Source organism: Oryzias latipes, chromosome 2 (assembly GCF_002234675.1).
Source record: "Oryzias latipes chromosome 2, ASM223467v1".
In the NCBI taxonomy this organism is placed as follows: Eukaryota; Metazoa; Chordata; class Actinopteri; order Beloniformes; family Adrianichthyidae; genus Oryzias; species Oryzias latipes.
In genome coordinates this window covers 13,146,288-13,165,972 of record NC_019860.2, presented here as the reverse complement: position 1 = coordinate 13,165,972, position 19,685 = coordinate 13,146,288, and the positions used below count along the sequence as shown (strand labels likewise).

Genomic DNA, 19,685 nt, shown 5'->3' with positions numbered 1-19,685 from the left:
ACATAGAAAGAGACAAAACAGGTAAGTCAAAGTTTCTCTTAAGAAATTGTTCATTTTCAAATTAACTTTCGACTAAAAATATTTGATGTCTTCCTTAAAAAATCAAAGTAGGTCCTTAGTGTGAGAAATAAGCCCAGAGTCTTTAAAAACAAAACAAAAACACAAGCTCACCAGAAAATAACACTAATCGGGACTTTTTTTACTGTGAAAGTGTCAGTAGCATATGGTGTATAATGTCTTAACTTTTTAACTCTGGAGCTTTAGTTCCAGTGTTAGCGTTCTCTTGACTACCGTAACTCGTTAACTGTTTATGCAATTAACGTCCTTCCAGCAGACTCTGAAGTGGAGATAAGGAGCCTTGCGCTGATGTGCAACACTTAACAGTAGTGAAGAGTCTTTGCTTCATCAACATAAATCAGCTGATTCTGTCGCATAGAAAAGCGGCTTTGCACTATTTTGCCACACTTCATGTTTCAGTGCAAAGAACTTTCTCTGTGCACCAGAATCAGCTGATTCACACTGATTGCGTTTATAATCAAAGAGTTACGATATATTAAAGAGCAGGTCATATTTAGGTGACGGCATTTGCCATTAAGACCTACTCCGATCATCTTTGAATCTATTTTAAAAGTGTTCCCAAAGATCTTTTAATTACGATAATGCCATTTTTTTGCCCAAATAAACGAAATCTGTCGTTTTCTAGAATTAGAAATTCACCTCTGAGCGAAGTAAGCCTGCCCCATTTCCCATTATCCCTTTGTTCACACTCTCTCCCACTAGCTTACAGCCTCTCACACGCCCAACCTAACATTACTGCTGCAGCAAAAATGGCGAGCAATATTGGAGCTACCCGGCTATACATTTTTAAGCCAGATGCCAGCTCAGCGTATTTTCACAAATACGCTCATTTTTTAAACAGCTTTCTGATTAACAACAATATAAATCAACAAATACTCAGAAATGCATTTTGAACTTCCTTTTCTTAATACATGTCCTCTATCATCTGAAAAATGCCACAATGTAAAAACGCCAAAAACTTGGGTCTTTAAGGGTACTAAAGTGTTAAATGATTCATGGACTTGTTCTGTAGAATTTCATGCAAAATAAAGTAAAATCTTTTAAAAACTAATTTTGATGAATAATTTGTTCATGAATAATGTCAATAAAAGATAAAAACATCAGAATTGTGAACTATAAATAAAGGATTTTAAAACTGCAATAAAAGATTTTTTAGAAATCATAATTTTCTTTTTTTATGACTGGACAAACTATGCCAACGGTATTCCAACAGGACTCCACCTGTAGAAAACACACACTGATGCTTTTCAAGGGTTACAATCTCACAAAGAAGGCAAAATTTCCTAATTGTTACAAATGTTTCTAAAGGCCGACTAAATGGGAAGTCCTCATAACAGGAAGGAGGAGAAAATGGTGTCTGCGAACTCTCTAAAACACAGCTTGTAGTTCTGTCCAGACAAAAATAGCTTGGAGGAAACAAAACCCAGGGCATCCTTACAGCACACTTTACACACTCATAACAACCCCCCCCACACACACACTTCATTCTACTCATACACACACACACGTGTACTGGCAAGACACAAAGAAATCGACTGTGCACATCCAATCCATTTCCCACGTGAGGGCATTCCAGACTTTAATGGGATAAACCTTGGCACACTAGCATGGATAATACGGAGCCTTGTTTCAGAGACCCTCCGGAGGGATCAGAGGAGCTGTTGCTAAGACTGGCATGTCATTCTCAAAGGGTTTGGATCCATGTTTTCTTTGCCAAAAAAATAAGAAATGTTGGCATCAAAACACTTCTCTTTTTTTCACTGTTGCAAGCGCATTGGGTTTAATGCAATTGTTAGTTGTGCTGTGTAATTAGGTCAAAGAAAAATGTCTGGTTTTTTTTTTGCTTTGTGTATTTACTTGCGGAGGATGGAATTTTAAAAAATGAGAAAAGCACAGGCAAGACTGTTCAAAAAGCATATTGTGCTGCACAAATAAATCAGTAAAACAGGTTAAAAAAAGGAACACAAATTGTTACATTTATAGAATATTTTCATCAAAAACTAATTAATAAGTATAAAATATTTTTAAGTAAAAAAAAAAACATTCAGAGTATTATTCTACATTTTACAATCGCAATTAACATAATTCCAGCAGATTCTGAAGCGGAGAAAAGCAGCCTCACGTTGATATGCAACACTTTAAAGTAGTGATGTGCTGGCGCTGATTTGGTCTCTGAGAAAAGTGGCTTTGCACATATATGCAACACTTAACAAAAAGCTGCCTTTCTCCGCATCAAAATCAGCTGTTTCACGATGATTTCGTAAACAATCGAAGACTTACGGTAAGTTATGTAGGTGTCGGCAGCGGCAGCTCTAGTGTTAAAGGGTTAAAAGAGAAAAATCTTGCTTGAATTTACCAAACTCATACCATTAAATTGCTTTATGTTGAATCCAGTCTGTTTTGAATTGTTTAACACAGAAATCTGAGCCACAGTGTTAAAATTCTTTGGACTACTGTAACTCTTCAACCATTTACGCAATGAACTCCAGCAGATAATAAGTAGAGAATAGAAGCCTTCTGCTGATATGCAACACTTTACAGCTTAATGTTGTCAGCAATATCCTTTCAACCATAAATGTTGGGGTTGTGTTCTATGTAGATGACAGTATCATTCAAATGCCACTACAGTATAAAAGTCTTGTTGCAAATTGAATGATTCACTAATTAAAAGTGAACGTATATGCACACACACTTTTCTTACATTTTTAACCCTCTAACGCCAGAACTTTTGCTCCAGTGATGACATTCTTTTGACTACTCTAACTCTTCGACCGTTTACACAATTAAAGTAATTCTACTGGATTCCAAAGAAAAGCAGCCTTGTGCTAATATGCAACACTTTACAGTAGTCAAGTGCTTACACAATCAAGGTAATTTAGCTGATTCTGACATGGTGAAAAGCAGTTTTATAAAGCGCTATTATGAAACACTTTTATGTTGGTTAAGTGTTGTATATTGGTGCAAAGGCAATATGATTTTTTTATTTTTTAACGTCTGAATCAGCGGATTTAAATTGATTGCTTAAACGGCTGAAGAGTTACGCGTATAAAAGGGCATGTGTTAGTCAGGTGTTGCCGGCAACATCTCTAATGTTAAGGGATTTCGCTTTTTTCAACAAAACGAATGAATGGTCTAATGACACCAGTAGACAACGCACTCTTTCCTCAACCCAACATTCCTTTCCTTAGGGCAAATGTCTCCCTTTTTTCTTTGACACGAATTAAGCATTGTTTAAGATAAGGTTGTACCTGCCCCCCCTCACCACAACCACCACAAACCGTATGATTAGCAGATGAGTGCATCGTCTGGGCTGAAAATAATTCTGCTTTTCTGGAGGCGATGCAACCAGACTAAATCGAGCCACAAATGCTTTAGTGATAAATATGAGATGATTGTGAGGAGACACCTTTGAGGCTGACTCATTTGACTCACTATTACCACATACACCGTTACCTTGAGAAAAGGGAAAAGAGGGAGATCTGGACCTTCTCAAAGCAGATATTGTTTTACTGAAGAGGGCTGCGCCTGGCATTCCTCCAGTCTGTGTTATGGCTGAACGTCACCCCTGCATGGAGTTAAGTTTCAGGCCTCTTATGAGCAAGCATGTTCTAGGAGAAACCAAGCGTCCACCAACTGCGCTCACCAAATTTAGAGCAATTTGACATTCTGCGTTAAACATAATTACAGCCGTTGGCACAAGCAGAAAGTCAAAACTGCCACGGAATGTCTAGCGTTGGGAGTAAAATCGAAGATGTAATCCGCCGTATTGTGTTTACGAACGTCAGGACTTATTTGGTCCGATCTTTGCGCAACTTTGTCCCCCAATCTCTGCTTTGCAAACTTGAACCAGCTGTGCAAACTGACGAAAAAAAAATGGGTTTATCAGGAGTCATCTCCGCTGTAGAATGCGCTTTGGCAAATTGGTGTGTTGGGACTTGCACATTAGCTCTGGTGTTTTTATTTGCCTCTAAAACCCCCATCTTACCATAAATGTCCTCCACAAGGGTCCCTGAACGCCTCATTTTAAAGGATAATTTGAGCTGAGCTGATTAAAACTTATTTGAGTTAGTTTGGAGCTTTAAATGCCCAAAATAATCTTTTATTACTGTACATCGGAAGCCTCCACTGCACAGGAAGTGTGAAAAGGTTTTTCTTTTCAAAGTAAAAGAAACTCGTCTGCACAACAAATATCATTTTATAGATTTCGCATTCTTTTTCCAGCATGTTACAAAGTTCAAAATCAAGTTTTTGTGCATAAACTTTCTGCTTTAAATTCAATTTGATAAATCCAGGCTGTCCATCAAGAGAAGACTTCCAGCAGTTCCCAGTGACCTGGAATCACCTGATAGCACGGGAGTCCCTGCCAGAGGAGGGAATCCCGCCGAGTTGTACTGGAGCATGGAACAAGCTCGGTTGATGGAAACCACTTCATCTTCAATAGGCCTATACGCTTTACAATTTCTGTGTAAACAAACAGTCTCTTGTCAACCGAAAGGTAAGTCAAGAAGGTTTATAGTACTTTTAAGACATGAAATTGTTGACTCATTAATATTGAATAGTTCAATTATTGAGCACTCAAAGGGAGATGACTTTTTATTGAATTAAAAAAAAAAGTTTGGGGGATTTTAGTGTAAAGTGGTGGTTGTGGTGAGGGGGGGGCAGGTACAACCTTATCTTAGGTAAAAACATTTGTTAGCCCTAAACACATTAATGTTACATATTACACGTCTTTATCAAAGTATTTCCCCTTAAAGATTCGCTGATAAAAACAGTAATTTTGGTGTTTTTTACGAGGTCTTGTGGCATTTCTTGCATGTGTAAGTATTTTATATTTTCAAATCATTGTCGATCAGGAGCTGATGGAAAAAATGCAGTTTGAAAAATCGTGGATTTTTGACAAAAGAAAATACGCTGAGCTTCATGCTACGCAATCAGGAGGAAAAAGGGGGCATGGCTGCTCTACGCCAATGGCCCCATCCACAACACAGAGGCGAATTCAATTTGTGCTTTACAGAAACTGTGTCCTAAAAAACGACACAGATTTTTTTGTTTTGTGTGTGCCAGTGAAGATAAGCATATAGCAAATAATGGCAAATAAAGAAGCTTGAATCTTAAAAGACCATTAGAAGTACTTAGAGAATAGCTTAAAAGAGGATCAGAGTGGCCCTTTAATGTGTTAGACTTTCACAGGGGATGAGCAAAAAGTGCAGAGGGGTTTCAAGATGGAGGTACGCCCCGGCCCAAAGATGCATTCTGGGTCTGGAGGTTGGGTCACTTAGGCACCTGCCTACAGCTGCCGTCCAAACCATATTGCACCAGCCCCTTTTGGGCTCTCCTGCAGGGGTAGATCCCATGGGGGAGAGTCCAAACATCAACACTTTGGGCTGGGTCAGACTGGGACCCTTGGGGAAAGCCCTGGCCACCATGCACTTATCTAGAAACCCCAACCACAGGGCCTGCTCTAGAGTGGGTCCCCTGTGACTCCAATTTAGGCGACGTAAATAGTTCTATATTGTCATTATTTATAGTGGTTCTGAACAGCACTCCGTATGGCTCGTCCCCTGCGATGGGAAACATTATCCCAGGACAGTTTGGTTCTTCGGATCTCTAACCTATCCACATATTAAGGTGGCACCCATGAAGGGATGCATCCCTCATTAGGTGTTTGGGCACGTCCCACTGGGGTGGTACCTAGGGCACGTTGTGGAGACAACATCTCTCAGCTGGCCTGGGAACTACTCAAGATTCCCCCTGGAGGAGCTGGCGGAAATGGATGGGAGAAGGAAGTCTGGACAACTTCGCTTTTGGTCCCAGATTACAAAAAGAAAATCGAGGGATGGAAGGATGGATGAAAAAATCATTTTTGGGGGACTGAGACTGGGGGACTGAACTAGTGGGCAGAACATAGCAGAAAACATTTATTCCTTCTCTCAACCCAAATTGTTGGTATTTTGTCTTTAATAATAAAAAGGATTCACCTTATATTTTGCGTTTAAACAAAGTTTGCTCTTGGGAAAGAAAAATAAAAAATAATAGAGCTTCCTGTAATTAGATCAAAGATGCTAAGACTTTTATAAAAATCATAAGAATTGTTACGTTTTACGAGCAATTCTGATGTCTCAAATATAGTCAGCTAATGAGCTCCTAAAATATGAAAATATGAGTGTAATTGTATTCTTTATTAAGTGCCCAGGGTGTTTTGTGCCATGTAAAAAATAACCAAAATCTATGAAACACTCATATCATAAAACTAAAAACTAATTTATTGGATTGCCAAAATGGGCTAACAAAAACTTTTAAAATGTCTACTCGATATTAGTGAACATGCTTTGTTATGGGTTTTCACTTGATAAATATTAGATCTTTCGTGTATTTAGTTTGTTACTTCATAAGAGTCATTCCACGAATTTGGGACAATTTGTGTCAGTCTCTTATTTCAAGCTGTATTTAATATAATTGGTCATCAAGCTTATATTCAAACAGCTTCATATATACAATGAAATGCAAATGTTAATACTTCTTTAAAAAAATAATAAAAGTATGTGTTTTAATTAGAAATAATATTTGTTTTCCAACATACACCATCAATTTTGTCATGTCCCTCATGACCTAAATGAAAGTTTACATCGCAAATACCAACCCATTTTATCATAAAAAGTCCTTCTATATTTATATTTATAAAAGGTGTGCTGTGGGAATGCATCATTTTATACAATGGGGTCAGAAATTCTATGTTTTTGACATCATATTTTAAACTGTTGTGCTCACATTTTAGTCAAATGAAGACTTTTCTTAAGGAAAAAATCTTCCGCAGAATTTGAAAAAAAGTGCACCTTTTTGTGTTTTAAGCACCGTAAGTCTGACGAAACAAGTCAAACATCTATTAACTGACAGATTGCATCTCTCCTGACCTGCCTTGTTGCCTTCACTGAACAGCGACCTTGCTTTCTCTTACATTCTCGCCTCTCAGACACTATGTAAACCCTCCCTGTTTGCTTGACGGCATGCAAAGACACGATCTGTCAGAGCTGGGGGGGGGGGGGGGATCAATCAACCACAGGAACATTTGCCAACTTGAGCTGACACGTCAGACCTCTTCAAGCGCTTTGTGGGAGGCAGACGCTTAGCTGTGTTTTCCATACAGGTGCTTTAATCCATTGTACATTGTTTTCCTGTAAGCACATAATGAAAGAGGGTAAACGTTCTGGTTTCCTCTGTGAGCCATCCTGTTATCAAGTGTTTCTAATCTCCATTCTGCTGAGATACATGCCAGCAGATTAAACAGCCTTTTCCCAGTAGAACTTACAAATGGACGCACGCTATAAACTATGCATCTTGCTGGATCGTCATTAAGGCTAAACATTTCAATTGGCCTGTAAACAGAGTGGCTAGAAAGGATACATAAATGTTTGGATGGGAGAAGAACTGACATGCATTTATGCATTAGTGTCTACACTCCTGCTGGGTTAAGAGCCCTTACAGGCACGCGATTCCCACGGCTCGCACTGGGCACCAAACCCATCACTCCAACCCTTAAAGAGGCAGTATCACGATGTTTAATGCCATAGGTCTAATATTATTTTTACAAATATATACGTTCAGGAACTCATATTTAATGTAAAGCAATTATGTCTTCCTCTCCTTCACTGGGAAATTATTCATACTCCTCTTACGTGAACCCTGCAAGCATTGTGTTAAAAAGGAAAATTTAAAAGCAATTGTCTTCTCTGGTATTGTCTCTAAAGCTATGTACACACCAGGGCAGAAAGCACTGAATGTGGGTTCTGGACACTGGACCATCCCTATCCAATGCTAGTGCAACTACTGCAACTACAGTTGGAAGACGCTTGGTGCAAAATGATGAAATGGTGCAAATCTCTGGAATCCTGCTTAGGCTTTTTCTTTCACAGCTCTATTCATGTAATTGAAAGACTTTGAAAGACATATAATTTATGCACATTATGACTGTCTCGTCCGTGATCAATTTTCAATTAAAAAGGACGCTACTCATGCGTCACTACCAAATCCAAGTGTCCCTGATTGATCAAAGTTCAACTATTTTAACTTTTAAAACCTGTGCGTTTTGTACGTAAAGTCCGAAAACTACGTTCAAAACTTGCGTAGCCACACGTGAGCGCAAGGGTTTTGATTGCGGAAGCCCGAAACACGCGTTTACAAGCATTTACATAAACTTTTCATTAAAAGCGGTTGCTGGAACGCGCATTTTAGAGCCCGTTGAGAAGATAGCATGGGGCCAGTAAATGTTTTATACACAAAACTATTCTAACACTCTAACAGTCTTGACACAGATAATATCACAGGTTATCAGCCAGCAGACTCCTTGCTAGTTTAAATAAAGTTTGGTTGAGAGAGCTGCTTTGTAGGAAAATCCCCTTTTAAATGACTTTTGTGGACAATTCTGTATTCCTATTCTGGAAACAACAAACTGCATCCACTGCTGGGTTCTTTTTGGGAATAAAAAAATATTAGTTTTTCATCTGTATTGCAAATGTTTGACATTGCAATAAGACTTTTAGCCCCTAAAAAGTTGGTCTCCTCTAATCATTTAGTGGCCTTATGTAATCCCGAGCTTCAGTCCAAAATGTCAACAATGAGTTTAGGAAGGTGTTTCATGTATTGAGTCAGCCCCTGACAACACCTTGCGTAACTGTTATTCCACATACCCTGAATAACCTTCTGAATATTAAAAGACTCATCTGGCACTGAAAGGGGGTGAGGCTTGCACATCTGTGACTGATCAATTGCTGAAAGCGCATCAGGCAGGTCCAATTAATCACCCAGAAGCCCTATCAAGGGTGCTGAGTAGCAGTCTGACCCAGCTTAATGCTGCAGACTCACCCCCAGCTGGTTCCTGACCTCCTGTCTCTCGTCACGGACTGCAGCTGAAGGCGAGCGGCAAAAAAACAGGAGCCACATGTCAGCTCCCAGCCAGCCGGTCGGCCAGCCACGGCGGCAGAGCATCAATTATTGACGAGGTGAAATGTGATGAGGTTCTGATGTGAGCAAACAAAGAGCCCACACCTTGTTGTGCTGCCACGAAAAAGCATCCCCTCCTAATGACTAACATGTTTTCTTTCTTCGTGTTTATGCCTTCAAGAACAAACATCACCTTGTGTCCGCAGGAATGTTCTTCCATCCAAAGTCATTTATGACTCCTGCAAAAAAAAAATGAACACTAGAAAACAATAAGAAATTTGGCCCGCTGAAACGCCCAGGAGGGAATTTGGTCTCATCACTTTGAACTTTGTTTGGACATGTGCACACCACAGAGAAGTTATACGAACAGAGTTGATCGTGATTAGCATGATTTATCCGATGGGAACATCAAGCTTGGGGTTATTTATGTGTGATAGCATCTTAGTTCTCAAGAATCCCAGTGCTGGATGGTTTCCTTAGACTCTGCAGCTCTGTTGAAGTTTCTCCACATAATGCAGGAAGAGAATGGGAGAGATCGATAGAAGAAGAAAAAAATAAAAACAACAAGAAAACTTGTGAAGCAGCAACAATTCTGACGTGAGGAATCCTCAGAGACTGCGAGGAATGCACTCGCTCAGCGTGGATTACCCCTGACCGCCTGTCTCTTTAAATGTTTTCCTTCTTCTTTTTTGAAGCAGGGCTCTGACCTCAATTGTTTCCATGCAGCAGACACATTCCTGTCCAGACAGAAACATAAAAAAAAAAATTGTTTTGCACCTTTAAAAAGGAAAAATTGGCCACACCCGTCTGACCGGGAGGTTTCTCCTCAGACATGATTGCATGGATGAGCATGCACACACAAACATGAATCTTTTATGTCCAAATTATGAAGCCTGAAAGCCTTAGACCTTTCTTTTTAAAAGTGTAGAAGTTATGAGGACTTAAGAATATAAGTAATTGACTCCCAATTGGGCTGGTTTTGTAGCCCTCTTCATGTCTAATTGCAATTACGGGATGACTAATGCCATAGTCACCACTGCCCTTATGGGTGCAGATGGGGTGTCTCCAGGCAAAAAAATGAACAAAAATGATCGTCCAAATGTTTTCTACAGGCATGCTGCAGGTGACAAGTCGTAGCGAAAACATCTAAACAACACGTAAGGGTAAGTCAAGGTGATGTAGGTAAGATGCAGGCGTTTATTTCAACACCTCCAAAATTTGCGTACGGCGCAAGGGGGCCCGTGTTCAAGTGACAAGTCCGTGCTCTGTGCTTGCAGCCTGATTATTAGAAAAAAGAAAATGTGGCAATCAGAGAATAGTTTGTGTGAATGGATATTAACTGCAGACAACTTTGTATGCAGCATTGGCCCACTATCTGTAACTAGTCAGTGCACTCTCACTACGGACAAGAGTGCGACGCAAGGGAGCTGTACGTTATAATAAAGGGCCGTCATGATTGAGTGTAACTTTCATTATCCTTATAAATACTTGACAATGCATGCATGACAATAGTATGTTCAATTTTTGTGATGTCCCTTAAGGTGGCTGAGCCCCATGTTTCACTTGCATCCGGAAAAAATTTGACATGCAAATCTAGAGAGTGCAAGTCAACCCCCATACAGGTTACTAAGGCGTTAGGCATTCAGCTACTGTACTTGCTGTGTTGGGTCAAATTTTAGAGTGAAAACCTTTCCCAAGATGCCATTATTTAACAACGGAACAAGTTTTTTTTGGAAAACACCACATAAGTATTAACAAGGAAGAAAGTTTATCAATGAGTTTCTATCTGGGTGAAAGTCAGAGATAAAAAGATTAAATGAAGGACACTGGTAGGAATATATAAAAGCAGCTGTTAACAAAAACTATTTGAATTGAATGACACAAAAAAGCTGCAGAGAACGTCTATTATTCAGTTTCCACCTGTTCTGAGGTAAACAGTCGCCCGCTTCATTGTTCTGCATTCAGACCTCGACCTGCCTGCATTGAAACACCTTTGGGTTGGGGTTGTGTGTGTGGGGGGGGGGGGGGGGGGGGGGGCTCCATGCCAATGCCAATGCTGGAAGGTTCTGCTTTGGGCTGCAAAGCTGCTGCAATTTTCAGCAGCTGTTTTCAGAGAACAGGAGCGCTTCAGAGCCCAACCGGTTTTGCCAGACAGCAACTTGCGGAGGCGTTCATCCAAAACTGCTGCCAAAGTCAGCGTCACGCTTATCTGAGCTTCTCATCACTTCATTTATTCATTTTTTTGATAAGAAATGTCAAACAGTTCAGCCTGCTGATGGTGCTAATTGAGAGATGGGCAGATAAAGCTCCCCGTCTTTCCAAACACATTTTTGGCTCGCTGGTTTCTGGCAAGTAAAACCGAACGCGCTTCTTGTAGTTCACTCTGAATAAAAACGGTCCCCAAGAGGTTTGAGGTACTCCAACCCAGAATGGGTGTGGGGGGTTGTTTGGAAAAGAGTTTTACAACTCAAAAGGTGAGCTTCTCCTGCAGCCCCTCCATCCATTTCCTCTCCAGCTGCGCCAACACTTCCCCTCTTTGGATGCAATCCTGCATGTTTCTCCAACTATTATCCCATAATTTACAACTGAGATAGCGGGGAGGTGAGGTTTGTTGACATTTCCCGCCCCGAACAACCTTAAATATGACACTGACCTCTTTTTCAAGCTCATAAACGCCTCACTTCACCCCAAGAGAAACTCAAAACAAGGGGAGGATGCTAAAAAACTCTAAATCTTGGTGGTATGACCTAAAAAAAATTTTTTCCCAAGAGAGCTTAAATACCATTTAAGCATTTATAAAGAAAAAAAGTTTCTCATGTTGGGATGACAATACACAGCCTGGAAAACAGGCAGCAGCTGCTCAAAACAGCCTCGCACCTCAGCGAACTCACATGGAGCGGGTTCATCTGCGCAGAAAACCACAAAAATGTCCTGGCTCCTAATGACATCACTTAACAGTCAGTGAGGGGTTTCTGGGCAATGCTTTAGTCTCCAGTGCATGCAGTAAGCCATTGATAGGAAGCAAATAAAAGACTTTTATAAGTTATAAACCCTGCTGCATCATTAAACAGTACAGTGACAGTGCTCTGCAGTCTAATGGGAGGACAAGGAGGCAAAAAATGCATGAGAAAGTCCAAGTTTCTGCTAAGTTTTGGTATAAACAGAGATCTTTGGAGAACTGATGAAGCAGCAGAATGGAGGAAGATAAGCGCTGAACAGGCTGAGGGAAGGGATATGTTCAGAGGAGCTGTAATTGAGCTGGATCGCCTCAAGTCACACGCACACATCATTAAAGCGGCTGGAAGGCTGCAGAGATGTCGGGAATTAAATGGGAAAAGTTGTCTGCAAGGAGCTCCTGCCTTTCCGCAAAGCCCCCCAACTGTCAATGGAGGGGAAACGCTCCCATGCTGAGGCCCAATGGGCCAGCCATTGAATAAAGGAACATTCCTCAGTAATTCTGTTTGACCTGTGCCCAACACGCCGGCCCAGGGTCACCGAAGACAAGAGCACCACATGCAGGGAGGGGACCAAAGAGGAGGAGGAAGAGTCAAGAAAATCGGATGTTGGGGAGCGAGAAGCAAGGTGACAGATAAGAGCACAATGGCCATGGCAGCCTTCGTTTAAACAATAATCAGCACTTGAGTTCTGCTAACTCTCTGTAGAGCTGCCATTGAAACGACTCAAGTTGTCAGAAGTCAGAACTCTGTCTCTCCCTCTGGTTACCAGCGGGAACCGTCTCCAGAGTTCTAAATACCCTTCATCTCCCAGAAACCCCAGCACACAGTTTCTGGATGCCACACACCTGACTTTCATTTCCAAGTCCCTCACAGTCTACTTAAGTACTGTACTGAGCCTCACTCAGTGTGAAGTATTGTTTGTACCACTCTGCCTGCATTACCAAGTGTTATATCCAGACCTGATCTTCTGACTTCCTTACCCTGTTTAGTCTTTAAATCTGTTTGCCAGCCACCTGCCCCAGACTCTCGTCTGGATCTTGACTATTCTCGTTGTTTCTCTGATGATCGCATGCTCGTTGTTGACCCCTGCCTGCCTGACCCTGAATTAGCTTTGTGGACTTTTAGCTGAGCTAATAAACCTGCTGCATTTGGAACCAGCCGCTAAATGGGCTTCTTAAGAAGAAATTCCAACCACACTTCCAGAATAAAATTGTAGGTGTAAAACAATAAATGTCAAACATAATTTAACTGATAAAGTCAATGTTTTATAGTCCAAATAAAGACTAATATTACAAGTATGCTAAATCCCATGAATAAACTTTACTAGCAAAATTGGCAATCACAGCAATAATATTAAGTGTCACTCCGCTCATTTATCTAACTATTTTGGTCTTCTACATATGATTGTTATTTTTACTAAAATTCTCTGCGTCATTTTCTGAAGTTTCCGCAGAGTGCCATTAGTTCATCAGAATTTCGCTTCTAAGTTGTGAGTGAAATCAGTGCAGAGTAGGCCAATACCACTATCCATATAAATAGAAGAAAAAATGAAAATACAAATATGCTACACCTTTGTAGATTAGATTTCACCAGCATATTTAGTAGTAACAGCAATAATTTGCTGTATTATTTCACAAAACCATACAGATTAAGTGCAATATGTGCTTCTTTAAAAATAAACTGATTTTGCATGATTTATTAGAAAAACATAAATTACAAATTAATCGAAAAAATTCGACTTTTTAAAAAAAATTGAAGGCACTAAGACTCAATACTGTTGGCTAAATTTTGGAAACATTTTTCTAAAAAGGCGAAAACGCCTTACAACATTACTAAGCGATTCCAAACATTTTAGTTTTCCTAAAACTCAAAAATATACATAATTCTGATCAGTGTAGATTTCTGATCAGTGTAGATTTCTGATCAGTGTAGATACTCAAAGCCTTAATAACATTAGTAACATCTATTACAATTAAAAAAAATGTTCAAACTAGATTTTCTTATTTTACTTATTTAGAAAATAAATAAATAAATAAATAAATAAATAAATAAATAAATAAATAAATAGACATTCTTTAATGGTGCCCCCTGATGTTCACTACAAACACAGCAGATAAATACATTTAAAAAACTGTCCATCACAGTTTACCATTTTGTCAAGATCGTGAGGTTATGGCAACAAAACTACATGTTTCAGTATTTGGATTCCCATTATTTAAATTTGCAGGCGTTTATTTTGAAGGATTCAAGGGGGGGGGGAGGGAAAAACTAGAGAACATTGTGTTTTTTGCTGGAGTCTAAAATACTTGCAAGAGCAGAGCTACAAGGGGAGTATAATAATGTGCAGAAAGGGTTGCATGGGTGGATGGAGAGAATTACAGTTTTAATTCTATAAAATCAAATCCTTCAACTTGGCAATCCTCTTATCGAGTAATCCCCAGGTAGTTTTCAGAGGGCAGTGAGCTTAAACTGCCCAGTGCTCCAACATATCTGCTCTGGTGGCCGGCTGATATCCCCATCCCTCCCTGCTTCAAATAAAGGCTTTTACTGGTCCCCATCTGAGCAGAAAGTGGACCAAACAGCCAGGATGTAAGCCCTGATTCATGACTATGGATGTCTGCCCTGGTTGGATGAACTTCAACAGTGTGACTCACTGAGTTACAGAATCAGAGATGGGAGATTTCCTTGTGTCTAAGGCCAAAGCTTGTAAGAATTTTATTTTGGAACAGTGTGTGCATGTTGTAATAAAACAGACTGACTTTATGACTTTATGAACACTTTTCCAAACGAGTCTTTGTTGCAATCTACTCTACCTTAGTGACTGCTCAGCATACTAGCAACCGGGAAGGTCTGTAATTAGGAAACTCTATAAAGAAAGCTTAAACAACATCAACATTTTAGATGTAATAGGAAATAAAGATGCACGTTCATATTCCTTCAAGTAGGAGAAGATCTGTAAGCAGTAAAATATAGAATAATTTGCTTGGTGGAATCATTCAGATGAAGTGATATTTCTGCCACCATAGTGTGAACAAAAGTCAAAGTTTGGAGATTAAACTTTCCTTAATTGAAAACAAAATGTTCAGTTTTAAAAACAAAACTTTCAAAGTTGCAAATAAAAATATTAAAAGTTTGCTTTCAGAATCTTTTTCTCTGCTTTCAAAATACACTTTTTTGCAACACAAAAGGTTTCAAATACGTCGTCTGTCATCTTCGAGTTTGCGAAGATTCATTCATTCATTCATCTTCTACCGTTTATTCCCTTTTGGGGTCACGGGGATGCCGGAGCCTATCCCGGCCACTTGTGGGCGAAAGCAGGGGACGCCCTTGACAGGTCGCCAGTCTGTCGCAGGGTGAATTTTTTTTTTTTTTATAGTTTTTTGCGAAAATGACATTGTGATATATAGCGATTTGATTGAACAAAATCTAGAATCAATCAGCAGGCTGTTTGGTGGCAGATATGTTACACTAAACTGGAATTTATGAACGCAAAATCAAAGGGAGAAAGCGACATGAGACAACGTATCCAAAAACATATAAAAATATATATATATATATATATATATATATATATATATATATATATATATATATATATATATATAGATATATATCTACATGCCTATATATATATCTATATATCTATAAATATATCTATATATCGATATATAAATATATATATATATATTGTCAATTAATGATCTATTTTCAATTGTATATATTACATATATATTACCATTAGGGGCTTTAAGGGAGACAAAAGACTTCACAGTGACCCTAAACTAGTTTATAAAAATGTTAGTCGTGATAATCACAAAAGCTGTAACTCACCTTCTTGTTTGCAACACTTAAAAAAAAGATTGATACCGCTAAAACGAATATTACCATAACATAACAATCTCCCACACTGCTACACATTAGCCTCGTTAGAATGTTCCAATACCTGTGACTCCCGACTTTTTGGCTCCACGGAAAAAACATACTGATACTGCTAAAAAAAGCCACGTTACTGTGACTATGCAAATTGCCAATATTGTTAGTAACATGTACAAAATAAAAATGTAGTCTGACACAGCTACACATTGGCCGTGTTAGCGTGCTCACTATAACACTCAACCACATATTTGACCTGTCAAAATCGCTTTGACATCAGCAAGCACAACCCGAATTAATCCATATATAAGGTGCTCTGGATAATAAACTGCAGTCGTTTAAAAAAAAAAGGCACCTCATAGTAAGGAAAATATCAACAGGCAATCTTCTGGGCAACTTAAAATATACAAGTGTAATTCAAGATCTTAAGAGTCCCACTCCACTGATGAGAGAAGTGGCTTCTCATTAAGACTAATAATGAGCGGTAACTGTTTTGGTTTATGGAAAACTCTACTAGGTAAGGTTTAAGAAACTGTCATGGTTTATCGTAAAGTTTGTCTTTCATAAGTTATGCAAAGACAACTTTACATAAAAAAGTAGCATTTTTTAACACTCGAACTACCTTTTCGAGTCAAAAACAACTTAAAGAAAATCTAACTATCAACTTGTCAATCAAAAAGCATCTCTGCTTTAAACAGAAACGTTACTCCTGATTTATTCCAGTGAGGAAATGTGTTGTCCTGCACAAAGTCAGTTATAAAGCATCGACTACATTTTTTTCCCCTCCTGTGATGGAAACACCAGTTCCCAGGGTGAAAGAGAAAAAAAGAGCTATAAAAAGACAAAGAATGGCATTTTTCTCTGGCGTTTTGGCAACACCAGCCAGACGGTCGAGCAAACCTCCCATGCTCTCATTTCTAGCTGTTCTGTTTTTAGAGATAACAAAGTCAGCCAAAAATATCAACAACCCCCCCTACTCAGCATCCTTGCTGTGTTGGTTGTAAGTGTCCTATCTCCAGCGGGTCCATGGTAAATAACTGCGAGGACAGACTCGTGGACTGCAGAGGGACACCAGCCCTTTAAACCACACTGCCATAATCCATGCTCCCCACTATTCATCAGTACCTAGTCACTTCAGTGTGGGATTAGAGGACGGGATTGTAAATCTTAATCTGAGATACAAAAAAGGACTGAAAAGGGGAAAAAAAAATCAAAGTAGTTAGTTTTTAGTTTTGCATCGTGTTGTGTCTATTAGCAACAGGAGAAACAAGGATAAAAGAAAATTTCAATTGTCCCCATGCACATGTGCAAGAAATGCATCCCTTGCTGTTGTAGTCCACACATCCATCAGTTGACAGGAAAAAACCTGCACAACCGGGCAGTTTTTCTCCACTGTGAGTGCAGATGACAGTCCCCCGCTTACCCTGATGGAGATGCAGCATCCTGGTTCATTCAGAGGACACTCATGGTAATCCACCGGCTCACTCTCCTCCTGTTCTGCAGCTGCTACCCCGTCGATCTCACACAGACGATAAAGTTTACATCCACAGTGCCGCCTGCCCCCTCAGTTTTCAGCCTCGCTCCTTTCCCTTCTCTTCCTCCTCTTGTCGCTCCAGTCCTCTGCCCTGCCTGTCTCTCTCAATCGACCAACATGCATCCACTCTCTCTCCGCTCCTGCTACATGCGCTCTCCAGCTCTGCCGCTTTTCTCTCACTGACGCACACGCTTGGAGGCTGCTCTGTGCTGCTCAACACCCGCCTCCCCTGCCTCCCGGCTTTATCTCTTCCTTGGTATATTTCTCTCTTCAGTTCATCTCTTTCTGTCTGCCTCGGAGCGCCTCTGCCTGCGTCCCTCCTCCCCAGGCTTACAGGACGTCTAACATGTGTTCTGGTGCCCCTCTGAAGGTGGCTTGTTCCTCAGGGGAGGAGAAGCAAAGATGGGCTGGGGGTTTGCACCGAGGAGGAGGAGGAGTTTTTTTTTTTTCTTTTTTTTAAGTAAGGGGGGTTTAACTAAAGCAAAGGGGACGTGAAGAGGCAAGCAGCAGACGGCTTGTGATGTTCCGCTAACTAGGCTCTTTGAAAGGAAGAGGAAAGGGGGAAGCGAGGGTGACAAAAAGAACAGATAGGAGTAAGTAAGGAGATCAAGAGGACAAACACAACGAAAAACACAAAAAAGAGACACGTGGTGTCGAAAAAAAGTTGCACCTAAGTTGAAACCTTATCTACCTTAACTTTTACTCCTTAAAACACATTTTGTAAAAGCTATATTTATCCTTAAGAATTGAAACATCGATATGCAATTTAAGAAAGCGTCCCACTCCAGTCCACTAGGTGGCGCCATTTTAAAATTATATCTTAGACGTGCGGTAAATAATGTTTGCTGTTAGTTTTAAATTCAATGCTAAACATGCAATTAGTGAGTTTTAACCCTTTAACATCGGCTATGTGATCGACAAAACTTGAATAACTCACTCTTTGACGTAGCATAACTTTTTAACCGTTTACCTAATCAACAAAAATCAGATGACTCTGATGCGGAGAAAAGCAACTTTTCATATTGGCTTTGCACCGATATGAAACACACTAGTAACGCAAAGTATCGCAAAGTCACTTTTCTACGTGTCCCCTGATTTATGTTGATTGTGTAAACACTTCACTATTGTGACGTGTTGCATATTAGTGCATGTCTGCTTTTCTCTGCTTCAGAATCCATTGGAAATTCATTAATTGCGTAAATGCTGAAAAGTTATTGTGGATCCAAAAATGTCAACACTGAAGCTTAAGCTGCAATGTGAAAAGGTTAACCCCATCATAGTGCCATCATTCTGTCAAATTACCAACAAAAATGAAAAAAAATCTTTATCCCTACTTGTGTTTACAGATGTCGAAAAAACTAGCAGTATTTATAGACAACGGTACCTTTTTTAGTCCACTAGATGGAAATTGTTTTTTTAATAATGATCCCAAGGCTTACACCAGAACAAGGAGAGCCCTTGCAACATTTGAGACATTATTGAAAAGTCGTCTCAAAGAGTCGTAGCTTAAGAGGATGCGACTTTTTTTGTTTCTTGTTGTTTTGAGCCAGGTGCTAGCTCAAAACAAGAAAACAAAGAGGTACATTGATCACGTCATCTTCAAGAGGACAGAATGGAGCAGGGCAGGGAACTTGTGGTCCGCTTAGTATATTTTCTGTGACACAAATAAGCTCTTTCCGACATCCTTTTTTTATCTGCTTCTGATTTGCGACAATTTGAATAAAGAAATACTCAAGCATGCAATTTTGAAGTCAAATTACCTATCGCATGTCCTAAATCATTAGACAAATGCCACAAAAACATGTTTAAAACACCAAAAACACAACTTTCATCAGAGTGGGTCTTTAAGTTTACTTTGGTGGGCCGCCATCCTTTTCTCTACTTACTACTATTGTTGTCATAAATATAAACATGACTTCACAAGTTTATTTTAAGCACTTCCCCTCAGCACAGCTAGTATACATTGTTGTGCAGCATCAGATAATGTGCGCTTTCAACTTATTCTAATCATAAACAGAGCTTCCAGACGATCAAACATTTCAACAACATTTTGCTTAGTTTTTTTTTTAAATGTGTGCAATCTGGGAGATTTAGAGCACACGAGGCACCTTGATTCCTGATTTTTTTTTATTTGGATCAAGTTCAGAGGTCTGTCTGAAAAAAAGTTTGTGGTCCATTCATTTTGACTACTGAATTGTTAATACACAACCTAAAATTTAGTGAACTTGTCGAACAATTACCCAGTGTCCAACTCAACTGCTAGTGGTCATCCAGTGTTTTTGTTGGGGAACACTGTAGATTATTTA

At 39.6% G+C, this 19,685-nt stretch overlaps 1 protein-coding gene across 4 annotated transcripts in view; it reads right to left on the bottom strand.

Annotated features, from left to right (window-relative positions):
• The window catches only part of LOC101162908 (nck-associated protein 5), a 155,881-nt gene that overhangs the window by 75,909 nt on the left and 60,287 nt on the right, over positions 1 to 19,685 (bottom strand). Inside the window, exon 1 of one of the 4 annotated variants that reach the window (XM_020708327.2) lies at positions 17,269 to 19,029. The exons of the other annotated variants lie outside the window; for them this stretch is intronic. Coding sequence (XP_020563986.1) covers positions 17,269 to 17,297 — 29 coding nt within the window. The 5' untranslated portion in view covers positions 17,298 to 19,029. Of the gene's footprint in view, positions 1 to 17,268; positions 19,030 to 19,685 lie in introns of those variants that run through there. 4 annotated transcript variants of the gene reach the window in all.